Source organism: Apteryx rowi, unplaced genomic scaffold (genome assembly GCF_003343035.1).
Source record: "Apteryx rowi isolate R43461 unplaced genomic scaffold, aptRow1 scaffold_45, whole genome shotgun sequence".
Lineage (NCBI taxonomy): Eukaryota > Metazoa > Chordata > Aves > Apterygiformes > Apterygidae > Apteryx > Apteryx rowi.
In genome coordinates this window covers 2,396,977-2,418,010 of record NW_020450705.1, presented here as the reverse complement: position 1 = coordinate 2,418,010, position 21,034 = coordinate 2,396,977, and the positions used below count along the sequence as shown (strand labels likewise).

The 21,034-nt window shown below is 46.9% G+C and overlaps 1 protein-coding gene across 2 annotated transcripts; it reads left to right on the top strand.

Annotated features, from left to right (window-relative positions):
* Window positions 1–6,405: 6,405 nt before the first annotated feature.
* LOC112971623 (interleukin-20-like) lies at window positions 6,406–17,167 on the top strand. 2 transcript variants are annotated; one of them, XM_026077217.1, is made up of 8 exons: window positions 6,406–6,424; window positions 11,513–11,611; window positions 12,492–12,767; window positions 14,435–14,492; window positions 14,612–14,677; window positions 15,668–15,820; window positions 16,222–16,296; window positions 16,406–17,167. In XM_026077217.1, exons 3-8 carry the CDS (start codon window positions 12,730–12,732, stop codon window positions 16,481–16,483), a joined length of 468 nt encoding a protein of 155 aa, XP_025933002.1. In that variant the 5' UTR covers window positions 6,406–6,424; window positions 11,513–11,611; window positions 12,492–12,729; the 3' UTR covers window positions 16,484–17,167. The 2 variants fall into 2 exon arrangements, with proteins under 2 accessions (XP_025933002.1, XP_025933001.1); XM_026077216.1 differs by lacking the exons at window positions 6,406–6,424; window positions 11,513–11,611; window positions 12,492–12,767 and adding an exon at window positions 13,662–13,680 and having other exon boundaries at window positions 14,290–14,492.
* Window positions 17,168–21,034: the final 3,867 nt, after the last annotated feature.

Genomic DNA, 21,034 nt, shown 5'->3' with positions numbered 1-21,034 from the left:
CTGGTATCTCCCACTTGAGGTTATTTCCCCCTCTGCAAGGGAACAGCTGCAAACAGGCGTTCTTAGCTTTCTTCTGTTTTTTTCTTTCTTTTGAAATAAATTGTTAGCTGGGATTTTTGGATGCTAACAGCACTGTCCTATTTCTGTCCTTAAAGAAACTGAAGGAGTCTCCGCACTGGCATTTCAGGAAGTGGGGAGAGGTAACGTGTGCTCTTGGCAAGCCCTGCCTTACCCTCAGCACAGAGGCTGAGCAAGGTGTTTTGAGAAGAGGACAGTATGTTTGTAAGTAAGTTGAGAAAGTAAAAGTGTGCAAAAATGACTGAACACATGGTCCATCTTGACTTACCCAAACATGTCTTGTACTGACTTATGCCTTATGAATTTTGAACCTCCCCATTCTCGAAGGGGTCATTTCACAACTGCTGTTTGAGTTTCTTTTTTCTAGTTTTGGTATCGCTGGCGTATGTGGATCTTCTAGAGAGTATTGCCTTCATCATGATTTATCATCTACACTATGACCAATAATATAAACACTGTTTATAGTTATGAATGCTCATAAGAAAGAAACTAGTTATCATAGTTTGAGAAATCAGACAAAGAGCTGCTCAGAATCGTAACATGATTGCCTAGATGAATTATGGAGGCATTTTCACTCACTTGCCACAGAAATATCAGGCCCTGAAACTAAGGCATCAGACTTGATGGCTCAGGGATTTAAGCAGGTAATGGCAAAAAATGTAGGTGCTTGGTTTCATTCTTTGTCCATTTCTCCTCCAATAGAATATATATCACTTGCAGGTGTGATGGATCAGGTCTGTATTTTCTTCTCCAGATTAACAGCTCTGTTGTTAATTTGCTCCTGCATGGACTTGCCTGTTTTTGTGCAAGAAATATGAACAATAGGTGTTAAATATATTTTGGGAAGATCAGAAGGACAAGGGCCATTGAATACTAGCAAGAATATCTGGTTCTTCATTCATGAACCATTTAATGTAAAAGCAGAAAACATGATTACAGTACAGGAAAAGAAACTACTGTGATATATATGCTGCTGTAATGAATTGTGCTTTATTCTTTTGCTGCTAATTGAAGTTAGAAATGAGAAGCAAAGCAACAAAAGGCCTTTTGTTAAGTAACAGCAGTAAAAGTTTTTAGAAGTCCCATATGAATAGTACAATAATGTGAGTTACAGATTATTGCTAGTACAGTTCCATGCATGAAAATCCCTTGTTAGACCTGCATTTACGCAATTAGGTTAACTTAATTCTTCTTTCAGCACCATCTCTGGAAAGGGCATAATACTATCTTTTCATCTCCAAGGTATGCCAAGCATTAAGTTAGTTGTTTCTGGAGCAGACAAGTGCAACAACAGGTTGCAGGTCCACAGAAAAGCGCTGCAAGCTATGGCCAAGTGCTGAGCTCAGGGCAGTGTGTGGTAGGCACATGCTGAGCATCCTGTCATGCCACATACTGAGCAAGGAGAGCTGAAAAATGAGCTGGTGTTTCCGTGATAAAACAGGTAAGAAATCATGTGGCTACAAACTATGTCAAGGTATGTGCTCGGGAGGCAAATTAGGCTCAGAAGTAACCTGGACCTGGTGCCTCATTTTCACAAAGCATGGAAGAACTTCTTTGCCTTTGAGACCTCTCAGTCTTTTTCCCTCTCACGCTGAGCAGGTTATCCTTGGGACTGGGCTTTCAGGTGTTTTATGGGCTGGTTTTCCAAAATGAATATGTCTTAACTAGGCACCTGCGAAGGGGCCATTTCAGGTCCCAAGCTGTTGTGCTTTCCAGCTCCTGACCCTGAAAAGTCCTGGCTCCTGCTAGGTTGACTGCTGGGCTGGCCTGTCGGCAGCCGCAGCTCCAAGAGGTCTGGCATGGTAGCTCTTCTAACCAGCTGCAGTTTTGCCACTGTTATCCATGGGGACAGTTGCACAGTAGATACTGGGACAAGTGCCCATACCCAGAGACCTATTAGGGGATGAAGCAGTGATGCAGTATGAACCAGTGACACACCGACCTAGCACCCCGGGCTCTGTGCAGGGGGATGCTGATGGCTAGCTTGCCGTGTTGTGGTTGTGCTCTGTCGCAGCGGGATCGCGGCGAGGTCCTTTGGCATGGCCCAGAGTTGCTCACGCTGGGCTTTGAGAAATTCTGGGCTTTCTTTTCTACTCCATGGCACGCAAATAAGCATGCGCCACTGCAAGTGATGCGGTGTGTGGCACATGTGACCGTGGGTCATAACCAATACCATAGGGTAACCCGAGAGCTTGCCTGTTTGCAGTAATTTTGCAAGAGGGGATTTCCCTCACTCCCCCTGCCTCTGCTATCTKCTTTTAAAATATCTGTGTGAGGGAGTGGTGACCCACTGGGGACTCCCCTCCTGCTGCTCCTCTGCAAGCAGTTCAGTAGAGTTTGAAGCATGGGGTTGAGCTGAAGTGTTACTCAACCAGAAAAAAGTACTGAYTGCCATGCAAGTTTGTATTCAAATCTGACATTTCAGAGGCACATCTGAAAAGTCAAGGCAAAGGGAACAATTTTTGTGATTGAGATTCCAAGAATAATCACCCCTGAAAGTGCTGCTGATACCTGTGCGCTTGCAAAGAAAAATAAAATAAAATTATTGGCAGAATATTTTTCCTTTTTTTTTGTTTATTTGAAGTTGATGATTTGTAGTTAGCAGCCCCTTTTCAGTTCACGTGTTCCAAACTACAAAAGATGCCTCAGTCAAAAATTCATGTCTCAGCACAAAAGCATACTTTCGATTTATATAATTTGTAGGATGGTGAAAAAAATCTTAGTTTGACCTCACATAGTTAAGCAGAGATTCTTGATAATAAATGGTCCTTCAGATATATTTTTGAGAGATGTGATAGGGCTTTAAATATTTTGTGTACAAGTTTCTACCTCTGTGTGTTCAGATCCCCTTTGTATTTTTTTTGCAGMGAGAGCTGTCAATGAAATATGGTCATTACTACTGAGAGGGACTTCAATTAGACAGATGCATGCAAAACTCGGATTTATCTGCTGAAATACACAAAACTAAGAAGAAAAAGTGAACTTGAGTTATGAAAGCAGTGAGTTCAGCAATTTAAAAATTATTACTGAAATAACATTGCTCCCAGGGGTAGCACAGCTCTTTTTTTCTCTTTTTTCGCATAAGCACAGGTGTCTGGTCTGCTTCCTGACTGCTCGCTGCGCTCGGGGCACTGTCTAAAGGCATCAGAGAACTGCAGGTTCGAGCAGAGCAGCGTGCCCAGCCAGGCTTTATCTCTGTATTTGGATGTGTGCGAAGAATTGGGGTGTAGCGGGGGAGCTGTGGGAGTTGCTGCCCACTCAGTGCCATTCTTACGGCATTTCTTAGACAGTCTGCCCAGGATTTGTGTTCGCATTGAAGTCCTTGGAAGATTTTCTTCAGTAACTGGATCAGGCACTGAAGTCCCTTTTTCATTACTGTTTTCCATGTTGCTTTTGACAGCAGGGCAAACCTCTGGGAAAATTAATCTTGTAGAATGTAGCCTTGTAGAATGACTATTTGATTATTTGGGAACTTTGCCTAGAAACAAGCTGTAGCCCTGGCGGCCAGTGAAAGAGCTGAGCTGCAATGGCGTAGGGAAGGGGTGGCTCTCCCTGGCACCCGGGGCCATGCAGGCCGCTGTCGGCTCGGGGCTGCGTTTCCAGGATGAGAACCGTGGAACCGGGCCCTTTGGGGCCGTTGGGACATGCAGGGCTGAACCTTGCCAATGAAGCTTGTGCCTCTAGACTGAAGCTGCTAGGGGCTGAAACTGCATTCATGGAAAAATCCAGTTTTGCAGGTGGTCCCCAAGCAATATCTGCTAACAGTACGAGTAATTCTGTCCACACACCTCTCTGGAAAGTATCTTGAATTTAACAGAAGGCACTGCCCTTCCTTCACGTTTTCTCAAGCCACCCTGCAGAAGTCAGGGGAGGAATGACTCCGAAATCAGGCTTCCAGAGAGCAGGTAAAGAGAGATAATGTTCTTACACTGTAGGTAAAATACTCATCCCTGCTTCTGAGGGATTCAGTGCTGGGTCCTGTAGTTGCCTACTTTTGGCTTCTTTCTACAGGACCTGTGTTATCAAATAACGTAGGAAGTAGGAGAGCCAAGTTGCTGTGAGTTGTTAGCAAAAGCACTTTTTGCTTTCTTTTCCCTCCTCTTATCTCTCCGCCCTCGAGTTTGGTGCAGAAACTGGACTGAGCTCTAAATACTTCCCGCTTTCAGGACTACTTCAGTTTTGATTCTCATGAATCTAGCACAAATGAAACCAGCTTTGACCCCTTACAACTGTGAAATTCAGCCTGATTCAAATTCTGAGTTAATATGTGCTCAAGGCAATATTAACCCAGCCAAAACTGAAATCTGTATTTAAGAGCTGGGTTACATGCAGAATCCACAGCCAATTTACTGAAATGCAAGTTTCAGTTTTGGTGAAAGCTAAATCTATGAGAGCTCTGCCTGGCTATCGGAGTGATTCATTTGCTCCCCGGATAATTCAAAAGTTGATCTGGCAGCAGTGAGCAGTCAGTTTCTCCTCTATTAGGTGTCATTTATGGCCTGCACCATCAGCATATTTTACCCCCTCAGGCAAACGCAGACTGCTCCGTGTGACAGATTGGTGTTGCCAGTTGTTACTGGTAGGATCCTGCATTGCGGACCCGCGTCGACGGATGACTAACAGGGTGCTGAACGTGGGTGCTTGGCCCCCACACTTAGTCAAGGCGCGGGCATTTTAACAAGACTTTCTCTTGCCTTTATGTAAGTGACGTAAATTGTAAACTTTCAGAAGCTGGACTAAGCTCAGTTTTCTGAAAATGCCCTGGGTGATTTTTATTATTAAATCAGTGTTTTGTTTTGTACTTCCAAAAATAAGAAGGGGAGGGACACAACAGCCGGGTGATAAGTACCTWTATTTCAGCAGACGGTGGTCTGGCGCCTTCCGGGCAGGTTTCTGGAGCGCAGAGGCAGCCCTGGCCGCTTCAGCTGGCTGCCGGCTGCGTTAGCCCTGGCAGTAACAATGGCAACAGCCTGTTACTGATGTTTCTTGGCTCTTCTATAGCTCACCCAGCCATTTCTGTTCAGCCAAATACAAGTATCAGAGCATTATGGTCTAACACTGGCTTTGCGGTTATTAACACAACATGGCCCTGTATGAGCTAATCATTAGGCCGGGAGTGTTTAATATAGATGCTTATTTTGGGGGGGGGGAAGGGGAAAAAAAAACAAGCAGAGCCTTTTTTTTTTGTGCTGGAGTTTAGGTAAGCACTAACAAAGCAGCTGCCCAGCTAATGCACAGATTTTTGTTATGGGGAAACGAAGCTTATCGAAAGCATTTATGCACCTCAAGCGGAAAGTTTTGTTCTCATCCTCTGCAGTTTGGGTCCCCAGGTCAGCACCGCGTACGTGTGAGCACCGCATACGTAATGTGTGAGCAGGAATCCGTGTCCTGCGYCTACATGCTCTGCGGGGTTGCTCTGGGGAGCAGGAAGGGCATTCGCATGTGAGTTTAGCCCCCTCACGGGGACGTGCTCAGCCACCCACCCAGTCCTGACCCCGCAAGAAGAGCGCTGGGTCCGCATCTGCCTCCGTGCTCTGCGGCAATACGGAGTTATGGTACAGCTGTCTGTCAGTCTTGCCGTCATCATAGGGAGCAGTCTGCTCTGAATGAGGGCCGTTCGAAGCGAATCTCTTTGATGCGTGTCCACAGACGGTTGCTCTATACAAAAAAGCCCACTGAATATAGCTGATTATTTTAAAGCCATGCCTTTGCAAGTTATTTTCTGGCTGAAGCTTTTAAGGGGGTGGTGGTGATTTGGTATTTCTTAAAGAAAACAGCTGCTTTGCATACCAATAACGTTACTAGCTGTACCCAGTGTATTTTAAAATCTTTGGTCTGCTATGGCTTATCTAGAAGTGCAAATAGTGAGCCCTGATAATTCTGTCCATGTTCTATTTTTTTGTGTGTGTGTGTTTTTTCTTTCAATCACTATTTGTTCCAGGCAGATACTGATAACTGATACCATTTTTATTACAATCCACTTGAATTTTCAAAGTAAAGAACTTCAGCTTTGTTCTCCTAAACAGCAAAAAGCCTTTTCTGACCAGGAGCCTGCTGGCAGCAAACAGCACCCCAGCACCATCTGCAGAAATTCTGCAGTGAGTAATGGGAATATCCATGGGCTTCAGCTGAAGATCCACAGGCCCAGTATAGAAAACCGCTGTCCTTGATATGAGTTATTTTCTTCGATTCTTAGCTCTTTTTATTTTTGTCTCCTCTTCTCCATCTCATGTCTCTTTTAGATTGCCCACTTTCCAAGGCACAAACTTGCTTTGTAGACAACAGAGCCCAGTCTCCACCGGAGCCCTTCAGACCTACAAGAACAAGTAAAGCATGGCAATAGATGGTAATAAAAATTATTTTTGCAGCTCTAATTGCAAGAGAAAATAAAACGAAAAATTAGAACCAGGCATAGTAAACAAATGTAAAGTATGCAGGGAAGATGTGTATGGGGACGTTTAGTGGGTTTTAAAAGTGGAAGTTGCTTAAACAATTTTTCCTATTCAGTGATCACAGCTCTTTCCCTCAGAAAGACCTTTCAAGAAAGTTTCATTTCCTTGCTAAATATTCATCTTATCAGCACTCAGACTTGCAGGCCACCTAGAACTCATCTTGAAATCTTGACTATATTTCATCATTTTCTTTTTCTGTATGTTGGTGTAGCCATTTGTTTGGAGAAGCTCAATTACTAATATGTCAGATGCCCACATCAAAAGGATTCTGAAACCTCTTGAAAACTGAAAAAGCCTCATTGATTAAGCTAGCGCTTAACCCTGTTGGCAGATTTGACTCTTCAAAATGTATGTGTGTTTGGAGGCTAGGGCAAATCTCAGCACGGGTTTGGGGTTTTGTATCATTCATTAGCAAGAAACTTTTGCTCATCTTCAGTGTCAAAGCAGTTCTTTTCGGGCACCTTTCCCTCAATTTTTGCTGAAATAGCCAATTTCCTTAACATGATGGGAAAAAGGAGGTGGGGGGAGTGAGGGCGGAAAGCCAGACCATCAAAATCAACTGTCTGACTGTGAAATCTGTTAAAAAGATTGCAGAAATGTGACATTCACCCAAGAAGGGTGACTGCTAAACCTATTGGAAAATTCCCAGTGTTGCAGTTTTGGGGTGAAAATTTCACAAGATCACTTTGTTTCTCTGTCCCGCTCTTGAAGTTAGCAGAAGTTCATTGAACTTCCTTGGTCTGGTCCCTGGCATCACCCAGAATTTATGTACATGCTTAATTTTGAGCATGCCAGCAGCTCAGTTGGATTCATTGCCTTTTGATCATGCAGTTCCTACTCTAGAGCTTTGCAGGCAGAGGTGCCTACAAATGTAGAGGTGGCTGTTGAAATCCAAGTAAGGGATGGTTCATGAAAAGCAAACAGGAGTTGCTCTTTAGCTGTATATCACAGCAGGCTCTAAGCTGTAAAGACCTGAAATATCATTTCCCTTTGGGGAAGATGCCATTTATGATAACCAAAATATTAGCTCACGCTTTATCAAAACAGGGGAAGCAAGTATTTAACTTTCAGTACCCCCCACACCGCCCCCACTGACTACATTAATGCTTTTCTGCAGAACAGATATGGCAATATACAAGATTCTCCACCACGCTTCTCTCCTTCTGCAAAGGGGAAATCTTAGAGGAAAAAGAAAAAAGATCTTTTGCATTTTTTAACCTTTTGGGGTAAAATCCTGGCCTGGTGGGGGCATTGTCACTGGTGAGTCATGCACATGACTAGCGTTTGCTCTGTGAAGATGGTCGTTGAGGCTGACACTGGCAGGGTTATGACACTGGTAGGAGCCAGGCTGTGGCTCCGCGGAGGATTTCCAGGGCGCCAAAGCGATGCCCATGGGCTGGAGGCCTCTTGGCTCTTGGGTCCATGCCGTCCCCTCCTTCGCCAGCCCCAGGACATTTGGGGCAGTTTCTGTGGTTGGGCTGGATGGTCGCTTGGCCAAGAACGGCCTGTGGCTGGTGTTGGGGGCATTTCCCCGGCGCACACCTGCCTGTGCTGGGGAAGGGAGCTGGCTTTTCTGCTTTCTGTGTGAAAGCACAGTCTGCAAGGGTCATCCTTGCAGGTGGACAAACGCACACGGCCCCAGGGGGCTGGTTTTGGATCCCGACCAGCCCTGGGTGCAGTGTGTTGGGTATTTGGCTTTGCTGAGGTCCAGGCTGCCCCACACACGTGCAGAAATGTAACTTTAGAGAACTTAAAACTGAAAAAAGAAACATGCCTGGCAAGTTAAGGCACCTGTAGGATTAAGGAGGGCAATCCCACAGGGGTTTTTAGGGTCACAGCTTTGGACTGAGGAGGAATTCAGGTTTCACTGTTTTCAGGTCTGGCCTTAAGCCTCTTTTTTAACCTTTTTCAGCCTGTCAGCAACAGGGCTGAGCAGGAAAGAGGTGTTGGAAAGCTGTTCTCCCCTGCTCTGCTGCCTGCATCGGGGCTGACCTCCTTCTGCAGCCGTCCAGCAGCGCTCCCATGCTGCTGGGAGCACGCAGAGTGGGGCAAGGCAGCGCAGGGACAGGGAGTTTTGGGGAAGAAATCCTGAAAATGGATTTGCCTGATGTTTCACCCTGCTGGCTTTTGAAACCTTTCATCCTTGGTTGAATAAATGTTGCTTTTCATTAAGTTTATCCATGCTTAGCCTGCAACCCTCTAAAAAGCAGAACTCAGTGTTTGATTTTCAGAATTATTAAAGTGGTTATGGTTAGAAACGTGACTGAAAAGAGGGCACAGAATGTGCCGCACCTATCAGCCGATAACTACTTGCCGAGTTTTTTCTGAGTCATTTGATGAGTTTACTGAGAAAAACAATTTTCTACTTTTGTCAGCAGCATTGCAGAGCCATAGCTGAGTGAGCCATATCTTACCTTGAGCATCAAGACTGGCATGTCTGATGTAATCTATTCTGATTACACTAATTAGGGGAGAAAAGAAGCCTGCCAGATTTTTGATGGCTGGGACAGGCCACAAGTCACAGCCGGGGAGCGTGTTTCCATCTTTCACAGCAAACTGTGGCTCTGCAGATGCTAATGGAAAGAATGACTACACGGTGGATGGGTCTGATTTAGATGCTGGTGTAAATCCACTGGTTTCTCGAGGGCTATTCCGGATTAGCACTTGTTTAAATGAGATTAGAAAGAGGCTCTGGATTTGATAGTCAGGTGACTGATTGACAATTAAATCTCCAATTTTTAAGGCTCTGAGAATTATTTAGATATACAGTAGCAGCACTGATACAGTTAATATTTCACGTTAGTATGCAGCTATGGTAAGTGTAAGACAGTTTGACAATTTAAATGGCAGCTAAATGAAACGAGCAAATGCTAAACAACTGTGCAACTATTCTCGTGCATAAAAACCTAGTGGAAACATTTTCTTCTACCTCTAGAAGCAGAATTACATTCCTTTGGCAAGGAATGTCCTTTTACTGGAAATCTAATGTTAATGTATGCAAGTGGTCAGTTATTAACAGCATGATTCTTATTAAGATCAGGACAACGTGAAAGCATTTAGGATAAAACAACAGCTTTTGTAAATTTGAAGTGAATGCATTTGGATCAATATTGGATCATACCGAATAGGTCTGCAGTAATTCAGCGTAGTTGGCATGCACAGGACCTGGTTGTCCTGAGGAACCGTGTTGGTGTAAGTGCTGGAGGAGGACCTGGATTTGCTGCTGAGTTTCCCAGACGTAAATGCCTGTCAGTGCGTAGGTGTCCGGTCTCCTGTTGCGCTCCGGTGCTCTCCAGGAACGTACCGTCTGCTTCGTTAGTCATTTCAACAAGTCATTTGTCTGCATCAATCTAGTGTTTTCTGCTATTACTGAGGTATTTCTGCAACCATAGCAGTGATGCCACTTTTGCCGCCTTCGTGGTGATGCAAACGAGGCAGCCCGTTTGGCACGGAGATGCTGATGAGACATTAGTCATGTTAGTCACGTTGGGAGTCAGAGCCGCCTGCGAGGCGACCTGGCTGGCAAGAGGTGGCGGCGGCGTGGCGGGAGGCTGCTTGGCTGACTGCTTTCCCGAGGGGTGACCTCACTTTCGAAGGGAAGGGCTTGCGAAAGCAGTGCTCGCGGACTGATGCCAGTGGAAAAGAGACGCTGGAAAAGCATGGGACTGACTCAGAGTTAGAGGGAAATCGAGTCCCCGTTGCTGTAACGACACCCCTGCTGTGCAGCTACCGGCAGGCACGAGCCCGCCGCAGGACGGGGGAGAGAAATCTCGGGTGCTCATTCGCCTGCAAGACAGTGATTTTTGTGTTAATCATTCTGCTGCGTTTCGGTGTGGCAGCTGTTTCCTGAGCTGGGCATGGGTGGAAGAGGCCTGCCCGGCTCGTAGCCCTGCCAGGCTGCCCAGGGAGCGCTCGCAGGCTGGGAGAGGAGGCAGCTGCAGCTCAGGGCCGCCGCAGGTCCCCGCATGGCACCCTCAGACCTGCTGTGCGGGCAGGGGCCGGGGCAGCGCTGGGCACGAGGTGTCGACCCCGGCCATGAGAGCCCGGGCGTCCCCCAGCGCTGCTGGGCCCCGTTTGCATCCCCCCCAGGGCGCAGGCGGGTGCTGCCCTCCTGCAAAAAGGCTATGAAAAGCGCTCAGGATCAGACCCTGGGCCTTTTCTAATCACATCTGTTGCAGATGTTCACTATGCTGTTCACTACTGACTTTTCATTTGTGATTTTTCAGACCAGCCATTTATACACAGGGCTTGTCTTCTTATTTTTTAATTTCCTAGGCAGCTAGCTAACAAACCACTATACTGGCTTTGCTTGTATTTCCCTGGATTATTTGGGCCATAACTACTTTTAATTTGCCCTGCCACAATGTGCTTATTGCAAAGTCCCCAGGGAGGAGCCTTTCCATGAGCCATGAGTAGCCTGGGAGGAACCCGGGGAAAGGCTTGCTTCCCCACAGCACAGCACGTGGTGAGGTCTGCCCTATGCAAAAGACCTAATTATTCTGAGAGAGTGCCTCAGGGAGTCATTTCCCATTTTATTACCTGATCTTGCCATCTGTATTGTCATGCTACTGTGTTTCAGAAATCCCTGTTTCTTCTTTTCCTCTTCCTTCCCAGAGCGGATGAGAAATGGCTTGCTATTTTCGTGACGTTGTTTTCATGTTGCTACAGCTGGCTCGTAGGCGAGAGCCTGTTACATGCACCGTGCATGTGGGGAACTTCTTGGAGCAGAAAGTCAAGTCAGGGTGATTAGCTGCACTCAGGACTCAGTGAAATGTATGCTGTAATCCCTGGTAATTTGCCATTAATGGGCATACTGGATCAGACCTGCTCTGAAAAGCAGGGATGTTCTGACCTCCCAGAGGTCCAGCGCTTGGCATAATCAAGCACCATCTTTGCACGTATGCTTCAAAAACAAAGATGAAAACTATCCACTTTGTGTCTCCCAAAGTCTAACATGCTTATTCTCTTACTTGTCCTTTGAGGTAAGGGTGATGCTATTATTGCTGCTCTGCAAATGGTCAGTAAAAGGCCAGCGAGCTAAGCGATGCACCTAAGATCATGCAGAAGTCTAACGGAGCAAGGTACTGAACCCCGGTAATGTAATATTTCACTTCTACCCCCTTATTACTCTATCATCTTTCCTCCTGGGCCTGGCTGGCAGTTTTTAACCCATGATTGTTTCTTGCCTGCTGGCATTTGGCTGACCTGTCTATTGAGCATCAATTCAGTCACTAAAAGGAAAAAAAAAATCCCTTCTTCTCATCTGCAATTTACATAATTAAGTAACAGTTTATTGCCTTTTCCCTCATTTCCTCACTGATGCTGGGTGTGGACTGAGGTTGCCTGGGAAAGCTGTTGGCACAGGTGGGCCCCTGGGTGCCTCTTCCTCCACTCCAAGTGAAACTTTTGCTGCAATTACGTGCAGAAACTGGGAATTCAGGGAGGAGAGCACTGTACTAAAAGCCACGTGCTGCTGAGGATCACTCCAACACCTCGGCAAGGGTGAATGCAACCTACTGCAGATTTGGACCTGCCTTTTGATTGTTTTCTTTTATAGAGCTAAGATACGGGGATTGAAGTAGGTATTCACTGGGTGCATTGTGGTGATTTCAAAGGTATGCAAAACTGTGACTAGCCTGGGCATAAAAAGTATTTGCCTAGCCTTACTGTGATGATGGATATACTCTCAAGATTGAATTTAGCTATCAATAAATTACTCACCCAGGAAAATTTTGTATAATAACTCTGACCCAAAGAGGTTCAGACACAAGCTATACCTACATTGCAAGAGTCATGCGTGCAGGCTCCTGCTCTTATCCAGGACATGGTGGCTGGTTTGGAGGTTGGTTGTGGGATAGAGGGTCCTCCTTTGCCATGCCCATGTCCCCTAGTCCATCTGACTTTTCCTACTGAGAATGAGTAGTCCAAGAGGACTGTTTAACTGCTCATTTTTTCTTGCAGACCATACTTGGCTATTTCCAGGGGGGTTGCAGAAACAACCAAGCTAACCTTGGATCCAAAAGCATCATGCAGAGACATCCTAACTGTATCCCTGTGAAACAGCCTGGTTCTCAGCACCATACTGCCACGTTCACGTGACAGCATGCCCCAGCTGGCAAACCCTCATTCCCAGAAGAGTCTGGATCTGAAACGTCAGTATGATAATGTGTCTGTGTGCTCAAGGACCAAACATGCGTGAATGCCGCTATCTTCTCAGCAGTTAATACCTGTGGCAGTGTAAGTGTAACCTTTGCAGCAGCAGTCTCTGTAGGCAAAATTTCACTGCTGCTGCAAGGCTGGTAGACTTTTAAAGGTTTAAGTGAAATTTCTCTTCCTCTGCAGAATGATAATTTTGGACTGTGCATAATGATCACCTATGTTATGCACACTCCTGAAAACCTAGTGACTTATTCTGGCCCTGAAGTGGGAGCTGTGGCTTTGCAAAGCCCTCTCCTCTTGTATGTGAGCATCTCCAGGCTTGGAGCGGCAGTGAAGCGCAGGAGATAAGGGTCCACCCCCCTGAGAAACAAGCCTGAGTCTTCATCCTGGGGGTGAAGGCCCCGCTGTGCCAGGACAGTGGCGCAGAAAGATCTCGCCAACTTTCTGAGTCACGTTGCTTCGACTAGAGCAGCGTACCATATCGCCAGAAATCCTCCCACCTTGGGACATTCAGACCACTTGCTTTCCGTGCGGTGATGCCGCTCGGCTTCCTGCACCCCAGCGCTCCAGCGGGGAGTCCGGAAAGGCCCTTTTCCAGGAGGGGTTTGGCAGTGCGGCTCCCCAACAGGGGGAAGCCAAGGGTGGTGGAAGGGTGGATGCAATCACCATCCCCAAGCTTGGTGCTTTGGGAGATGTAACCCCTATGATGGTCCCTCCTTTTGGTCGCGTCCTTCTTCCTGCATAAAAGGAAATGCCAAGATTTCCCGCCTCCATATGCTAGAGAAACACCTGTGGGTGAATGAGTTGGTCCCTTTCACGAGGTAATTAATTCAGCAAATTACAAAGGGAAATGTATGCTGGGAAAAGAGAGAAAAATCCCAAAAGTTAATCCGAGAGTTATTTCCTCCCTATACCTGGATAAAAACGTGTTCTTCGGAGCTCTTCAGGTCAGACATCAGAGAGACAGGTGAATCTACATCAGGGAAAAAAGGTAAAATACTGGTTTTGTCCTTTTGCTGTATGTGTTTGTAGATAATTGCTTGTACTGCTATAGTTGCATCTTTGTCAGATCTACTGCTTTCAGACACAATTACCTTCAGTCCTGCTTTTCTGAGTCAGGAGACTTTTAAATGCTAAATTTATCTGCATTTATTTTTCCACTGAAAATTTTGAGAAAAACTTTATTTACATGCAAGATTTTACTGGTATTTTCAGTCTTTTTTCTTCTTTGAGAAGTTTTATGCTTTTTAAAAAAAATTTTTTTTCTCTTGCACATGAGGATTGGTAATGAATACTAAACTGTGTGTTCTAACACACACATACATATGCAACAGGTAATATTTAAAATGTGTATATTTTCGTAAGTATCTCAATTATGTTACTTAGCTCATAGCATATAGGAACAAATTGAATTGTCCAATGTATTTACTACTGTGACCTCAGCTATTTTTACATGTATGTATAACCCATGAGGAGGTGAGTAATGTAAGCTCAGAAATCTTATGTTTACAAACCTTAATAAGGACTAATAATTTTTGTTAATTTTTCTATGGTTTTTAGAGGAAAGATAGTGAGGAAATATTGTCCTTTCCTTGAACAGGTCCTCCAGCCAGCCAACCAGCACGTTTCGCATCCCGCAGCAGAATGAAGGGATCCCACTTTTTCCTCTGCCTGTTTTCTGTTATGTGCTGCTTGAATTTGATGCTAGCAAATGGGAGCAAAATCTTCCTCTTTGGACCTTGCAGGATTTCAATGAGCCTGAATGAAATTAGGTCTGGTTTCACTGCAATTAAAGCAAATATCGTAAGTATTGCTCTGTGCTCTGGTGGGTGGTAGGAGGTGGGAAAGCTCTTCTCTGTACTGCTCCCGAAGCTTCTCGAGAGCCAGCACATGTATCACCAAAGCTGTCTTTTCCTGTGTAGCAAGCCAGAGACTCCATCAGGACCGTGAGCATTTTGTCACACCCACATTCTCTGCACAAGATTAAGGTAGGTGCCTTTACTGGGTCTCCCGTTTTTCTCTAAATAGCTTTAACTGGCTAACTTCCAGTTACAAAGCGTGCCAGTTTGGAGCTTTGGGGGAAATTGTTCAACACTATGATTTTTTTCTAAGTTCCTGTGAAATACAGGCACTGACAAAATGAACAGGTCAGGGAGGATAAAATGATGTGGATCGCTTACGTGAGAAGAGGTGGGTGTCCCTCTGTCAGTTCCTGCCCCTGTGACAGGCTTTAATGAGCAAAAGGGTTTTGTGCTGAGTGTGTTTCTCCAGAAACAGTGGGCAGAGCGCGTTTGTTGCAGGCGGTACACTCGTTACAGCAGGTTTAGCGGTGACTCTCCACCACGTCTGTTGGTGGAAGCATATTACCGTGACTCAGGATTTGGATGGAAAATGATTAAGGAATCCAAAAGTGGGTGAATGTGAGCAAAGGAGGCGAAGGCAGGCGGCCTCGGGTAGCTGGGCATGTCATCAGGACGAGGCAGGAAATCCAAGCCTTGAACAGCTCGGTTAAAGCATGTGGTAGCACCATCCCTAAGGAATAGGGAAGATTGTGCTCAACAAACTAAATTTTTGTAATTACATTCTTCACCCTGACCTTTTTGCAGGATCATAGTTGTGATTTTTTGATTTGTTGGGAAAAATAAATGTTTTTTGCAGCTCTCGTGCTCTATGCACTAACATGGCCAGTGCTCCAGGTTTCAGAATCTTCTAATATCCAGCTTCAAAATCAGCAGCTTATTTAGGTGACTAAATGAGACTTGCTGAATGCTGATCTTCTGGAAAATTGATCTAAAATAATTGCCTATATATACTATCAGTATACATCAAACAGAGCTGAAAAAGCTTTGCATATATCAAAAATATCACCCTGTCAGCTACCACATAGAGGTGGCTTGCTCTAGTTGGAGGAAGAGTGGCTGGAAACTGTGGGTGTATAGCACTTCGGAAGACCTTTAAAATAAAATTTATTGCTTAAGTCTTCAGATAAATGTTGCATCATCCATCACCTCTTCAACTTCTACATGGACAAAGTCTTCAAATACTGCACGACTGAGGATTCTTACGTCAACCGAAAAATCAGCAGCATCGCCAACTCTTTCCTCAGCATCAAGAGGAAACTCGTGCAGTGTGTAAGTCCGGATTATTCTTCAAGTTAATTTACATCTGCTGTATTTGGCATATAAGTAAAGCCAAGCATTTTATAAAGTTACAAAATCATTATTTATAAAAATGGTTTTAACAAGAGATATGTGGAAGTGTGACTGAAAAGTGGAGGTTGCACATCCACGGAGAAGTTTTTATATTTGCCCCTTCATCAGTTAATTCTCATGTCAGCCCTCAAAACTAATGTTTATACTGGCCCTCTCTATCCAAATGAATTCTCAGCTGAAGTCTGGTTTAAGGAGTGCAGCCTTTTTCACAGTTTAACAAGGACTCAGTCTGTACAATAATTTTCATCACGGTTAGAAAGTGATCTCTTATATTTAAAAATGAAAGCTCCAATCTAATGAATTCTATTTTATCCTTCTAGCATAACCAAAACATGTGCAAGTGCGGCCAGGAATCCACGGAGAAATTCGAGCAAATACTCACCAACTACGAAGGGGTAAATTGATGACACTAAGTCTATTAATTAATGCAGATACTCAGATTCACTTTGACATGGTTATAATTGCTATCATGACTTACAGCTTGTTTCTGTATATCCATTTCAGCTGAATGTCACATCTGCAGCAATTAAATCCTTAGGCGAGCTGGATATCCTACTAGACTGGATGGAGAAGTCTCGTTAGAGAGCAGACAACGTTACCACCCAGCAAGGGCCTGGGTTTGTGAAGCTGCTCAAGCGCAGTGCACGCGCCAGTGGTAGTTGTGAAAATAATGTAGTGTTTCAATGCTGTTTCTCACTGATTGTAGCTGACGTTTGATCAAACACTAAGTGTTTTGCTAGCTACGTAGATCGTCGGGAACACATCAGTAGAGTCTTGCATTGAGACAGAAATATCTAGTTCGGTCAAATCAGCATAGCACTCGTCTTCTAGCAAAGGACACTCTCCAAGGGAAAATCTAAGAAGGTTTCTCCTGTGTTACTAGCAGACATATGCTACAATAATTTAATAGAATTATTGTTTAAATTATAAACTCTTTGTACAGGACTGTATATTCGTTATAGTTAATGCTACAGAACAGCGCTTACAAAGCTGGCCTCAGTTTTAGGAGACTGCTGCCACTGATGTGTTCTGGCTGAAACTAGCAAGTGTACAGTGTGAGAAGTGCTTGCAAGAATAGCCCCTAGCAGGGATTTCAAGCCTTAAAAACCTGTATTTCATTTTGAAATGGTGTCTTCTGCCTTATCAGTAAAAGAACCAGTTTTCTTTGCAAGATATGTGGTTTTTGAATAAGAGAAAAAAAACTTGTGTACTATGTAATTTACTGACACTCAGTAGTACATTTTGTGTAAATTGGTTGCACTTACTGTAAATAAACCCAATTCAAAACTGCTAGTCTGTGTTAGACTGTGTTTGTCAAAATTCTGAGGGATTATTTGTTTCCTGTTGGTGAAACTTTTTGAACAGAATTTAGCATGTGTCCTTTCATAATAGATATAGTCACTACTGGTAATTGCAAGTATTCAAATATAGAAAAAAGCCTTGAGAATGTGTCTCTAAATGCTAGAGACTTAAAAAGTTATTTTTATTTATAATAGTTGCCAGTAAACTTGAGGGCTAAGAACTCTTTGGTTTTTGTTTTGTTTGTTTCTTGTGGGTTTTTTTTTTTGGTTTTTTTTTTTTTTTAAAAGCAAGCTGACATGTTTGCGTGTTGCTATGAGCTCAGGAGCTAGATTAGCCTGAGACTCGCTGTAAATCAAAACTGTTTACTACTGAAGTCGTGGCAGGGGGCCGTGCACAGCGAATGGCTCCGTTCTGCGGAAATTGAGCAACGCGGCCCCAGCGGGTGGAATTCACCCCGGAGCACTGGAGCATCACGAAGGCGGTGCGTTGTTTCTGGCACACTGGAGAGACCAGAGCTGACACCTGGGCAACGCTAAATCACATCCGCCTGTCCAGGACGTGGTGTTCGTTGCACGTAATGCGCAGTTCTGACTTTCTGCTTTCACTTCGAGAGGTGAAAGTGAAGGGAAATGTGCCTATTCTGAAAGTGCCCTGAAAATTAACCATTCCTGAAAAACACACAGCACCCAGGCCGTAATGCCCTCCCTGGCCTCTTGTCTGGTCTCCTGCGGATCAGCTGGACTGTCAGGGCCTGGATTGCGGCTCCCTGGAGCGGGGGGGAGAGCGCGTGTCGGCCCTGGAAAGGAGAGGGTTGGGTACTTCACGGCATCCGTGCACGCAGTCCGCCACGCAGGGCACGAGGTGTCCGTGCGTCCCAGCTGCAAGGAGTAACGCTGCCGACGCCTCCCGCTTCCCTGGACTTTTTCTCCTTGCGTTGTGCAATTGGCTTTTGCAATTTCTCATCACTGGGAAATGTTTTCTACAGTAAGGTGAATTTTAATTTTGATATAGTTTTGAGGCACAGTTTCCTCCCTCAAGAGATAACAATGTACCTGATTGAACCGAAATTTGCTCTTTCCTTCAGGCTCTTTTACCCTCAGCGGGCTGCATATGCATCGCTCGAGGCTGGTAGCTCTCTAGTCTTAATATTTCCAGTAATGAAGTTTTCCTGCTGTATTAGTTAGACATAAGGCTTGAGCGAGACTGGAGGGTAGATGTCTGACTTAGTCGGGTGCCTCTGGAAGGGCTCGGCGTGCTCTCCCCGGCCGCAAATAGCTCTTATTGCTGTTAAGATCGTGTTGCACATGCCTCTTCTCAGCAGCTCTGGACCACGGGACAGCCCGAGGCTCTGCTGCGCTGAGAGCAAGCCGGTGGTCCCCCCTTCCCTGCCCCTGTCACAGCCAACCTCCGTGTCTGGGACGAGCCGAGCGCTGGCACGTTCTCAGCTTGGGCAATTTCTAATGAGGCTGCAGAGGTGATTTCCCGGAACGGCTTCCTGCAGCCCCAGCGCCGCAGGGAGGGCTTTGGGTGAAGAGGAGGCTCTTTTACAGGATTTTGTAACCTGCTCCCTGCTATTACGAAATAAGCTCCGTATATCCTCAGGTCGGAGCCGGTTACCGCTGCGCTTTAAATCACCAGCCCAAGAAGCTCCTGCGGCCGCCTGGGAGCCTCGCGCCGCCCCGGCCGGCGCTGCGCTTTCATCTGGAGCCAACGCTGCTAAGAGCCGCGAAGGAGGAGGGGGAAAAAGCACGAGGAGGCGGGAGGCAGCTGAGGGAAATGTCCAGGTCACTGAGCAGAGGCGGACGGGGCTCCCGGGCCCGCGCRGAGCCCAGGCAAGGAGCCGGCTGCCAGGTGGCCTCGGTGGGCRTCTTCACCCGGACCGCAGGGGCTCTGGATCGCGCCTCCAGTGGAAGTGCAGCATCTATCGCACGTCCTCAGCCTGTTGCCCTCGCACTTTAGATCCCAAGCTCCCTTCCCTTCCCTTCTCTTCCCTTCCCTGGTCCGTACAGGCTCCAACACTTTCAGTTCCAATATTTTTCTATTATGAWTTTAGCACCAATATTTTTGTTGCTATTATTTACCAGTTTTAACTGATTTCCTATGCAAGATGGAGAGTTTTATGCTGCAAAAATACGCATGATGTGCTGCTAGCACGTCACACCGCGAGTGGTGGTGGCTCAGGAGTTTACACTTTCCCACCCACTGCCGGAGAAACGCACCAGATTAAGGGAAACGCCAACGTTGAGAGGAGACGTGAGACCAAACTGTCAGCGATCGAAGGGGCTCGTGCACTCGCCCGAGCCGTGCGGCAGGACCCGGCGCTGCAGCAGCGGCTCGCGGGCTGCGCCGGGCGCTGCCGCGAGGATGCTCAGCCACGCTCGTCGCTCGTCCTGCGCATCCCACGGGGACCTTCACCCGCTCTCGTTTCTCCTACRGAGTGACGCCGTGGCGCAGCGCGGGGAGGAGCCGGGGCGAGAAAAGGATGCCTCCGGCAGGCTAAAGGGGAAGCTGATCAGAGAAGGAAGAGAGAAAGGGGTTTTCTCATCTTGGAAATTTCTAAACGTTAGCGCTTTCCTTCGGCTTTGCTCGTCCCCGCTCCCTGGGGACCCTTTCCAAGTGCACACCTTTTCCCGTTGCACCAGAACAGTTCATTCCCTTCCAGCAACCCCGGGCAGGCTCAGGCTGGTCCCGGCCCGTGAGTGCCTGGTGCTGCCGCCAAGGCCCTTTACAATACGTTATAGAGGGGACCCAGCCTACGACACGAGGGAGATGAGATATAACGTGATATCTGAGATCCCAGATTGACATCAGCGCTAAGGGCACAACTGCTGCAACGTCCATTTGAGAGCAGCCCTGGAAACAGAGAGGCAGGTTCCTTATGCTCCGAATTCTTCRTGTTTTATAGCTCGCCGTCGCCGGCACGTGTAATCGGCACGGCCACGATGAGCAGCCTCCGGGAGCTTGTGTCCGTCTGGGCCAGTTCTGTTCTTCCACTTCTGCGCATCTCTGTCCCTCGTCTGACACCCCCAAAGCCCCTTTCTTTAGCCCAGCAGGCGCCACAACGTCATGGTTTTTCTATATAGCGTAGCAGGATCTGGAAATAAGTGAAACTTTGGCGGAAGGGACCCGCCGGGGTTTGCAGCTGGGCTGCGATGCAGCAGCCCCGGGAGTGGCCTTATTGGGGCGAAGCAGGCGCTCTTTAGAGGAGCCAGGCTGCTTTTCGTGTCCRGCAGAGCACGGCGCGGGCGGCAGGGCCAGGGCTCGGGAAAGCCCAGGACACCGGGAAGCTCGCGGGGAGCTCGCGGACTCCGCACCTTTCCTCGAGCGCGACAGCTGGAGCCCTGCCTCCCGCTTCCCTCCGCAGGGCGCTGCGCAGCCCCCCGAGCTCCTGCAGCCTTCGCGGGGTCTCCCTGCGGACAGGAGCCCTGCGGAGGCCGGGGCCGGTCCCGCGCGCTCCGTCTGCAGCCTCCCCCTGCCCAAGGCGGGACAAGCTCCCTCCAGCGCCAGCATCTCTCCTTGGGGACAAGCTCCCTCCAATGCGAGCATCTCTCCTTGGAGAAGGCAGGAGCAGAAAGGGGAGGAGGCCACGGAGCCGCTGGTGCCTGGGGCCACCCAAGGGGCTCCAACTTGCATGTCCTATAATCTTCAAGGTTTGGGGGTTTTTTTAATTATTTTTGTGTTTTCCAGCCGTGCTGGTGGTGCCTCAGAGACCAAATCCATCAGCAGTAGCAACGCGTGCTCCGGCAGGCGTGGGCGCAGGCTCGCTCCTGGAGCCCCCCCGCCCCCCAAAGCAGCTCTAACTCAGGCTGCGGTCTGCTGCGGCGCGACGGG

Bases quoted from the DNA above. Each gene is read 5' to 3' on its own strand.
- LOC112971623 (XM_026077216.1), top strand. From the start codon at position 14,334: ATGAAGGGATCCCACTTTTTCCTCTGCCTGTTTTCTGTTATGTGCTGC. The intron at 14,493-14,611 runs GTAAGTATTGCT...TTTCCTGTGTAG, and splicing joins CTGCAATTAAAGCAAATATC to CAAGCCAGAGACTCCATCAG. The intron at 14,678-15,667 runs GTAGGTGCCTTT...TTATTGCTTAAG, and splicing joins ATTCTCTGCACAAGATTAAG to TCTTCAGATAAATGTTGCAT.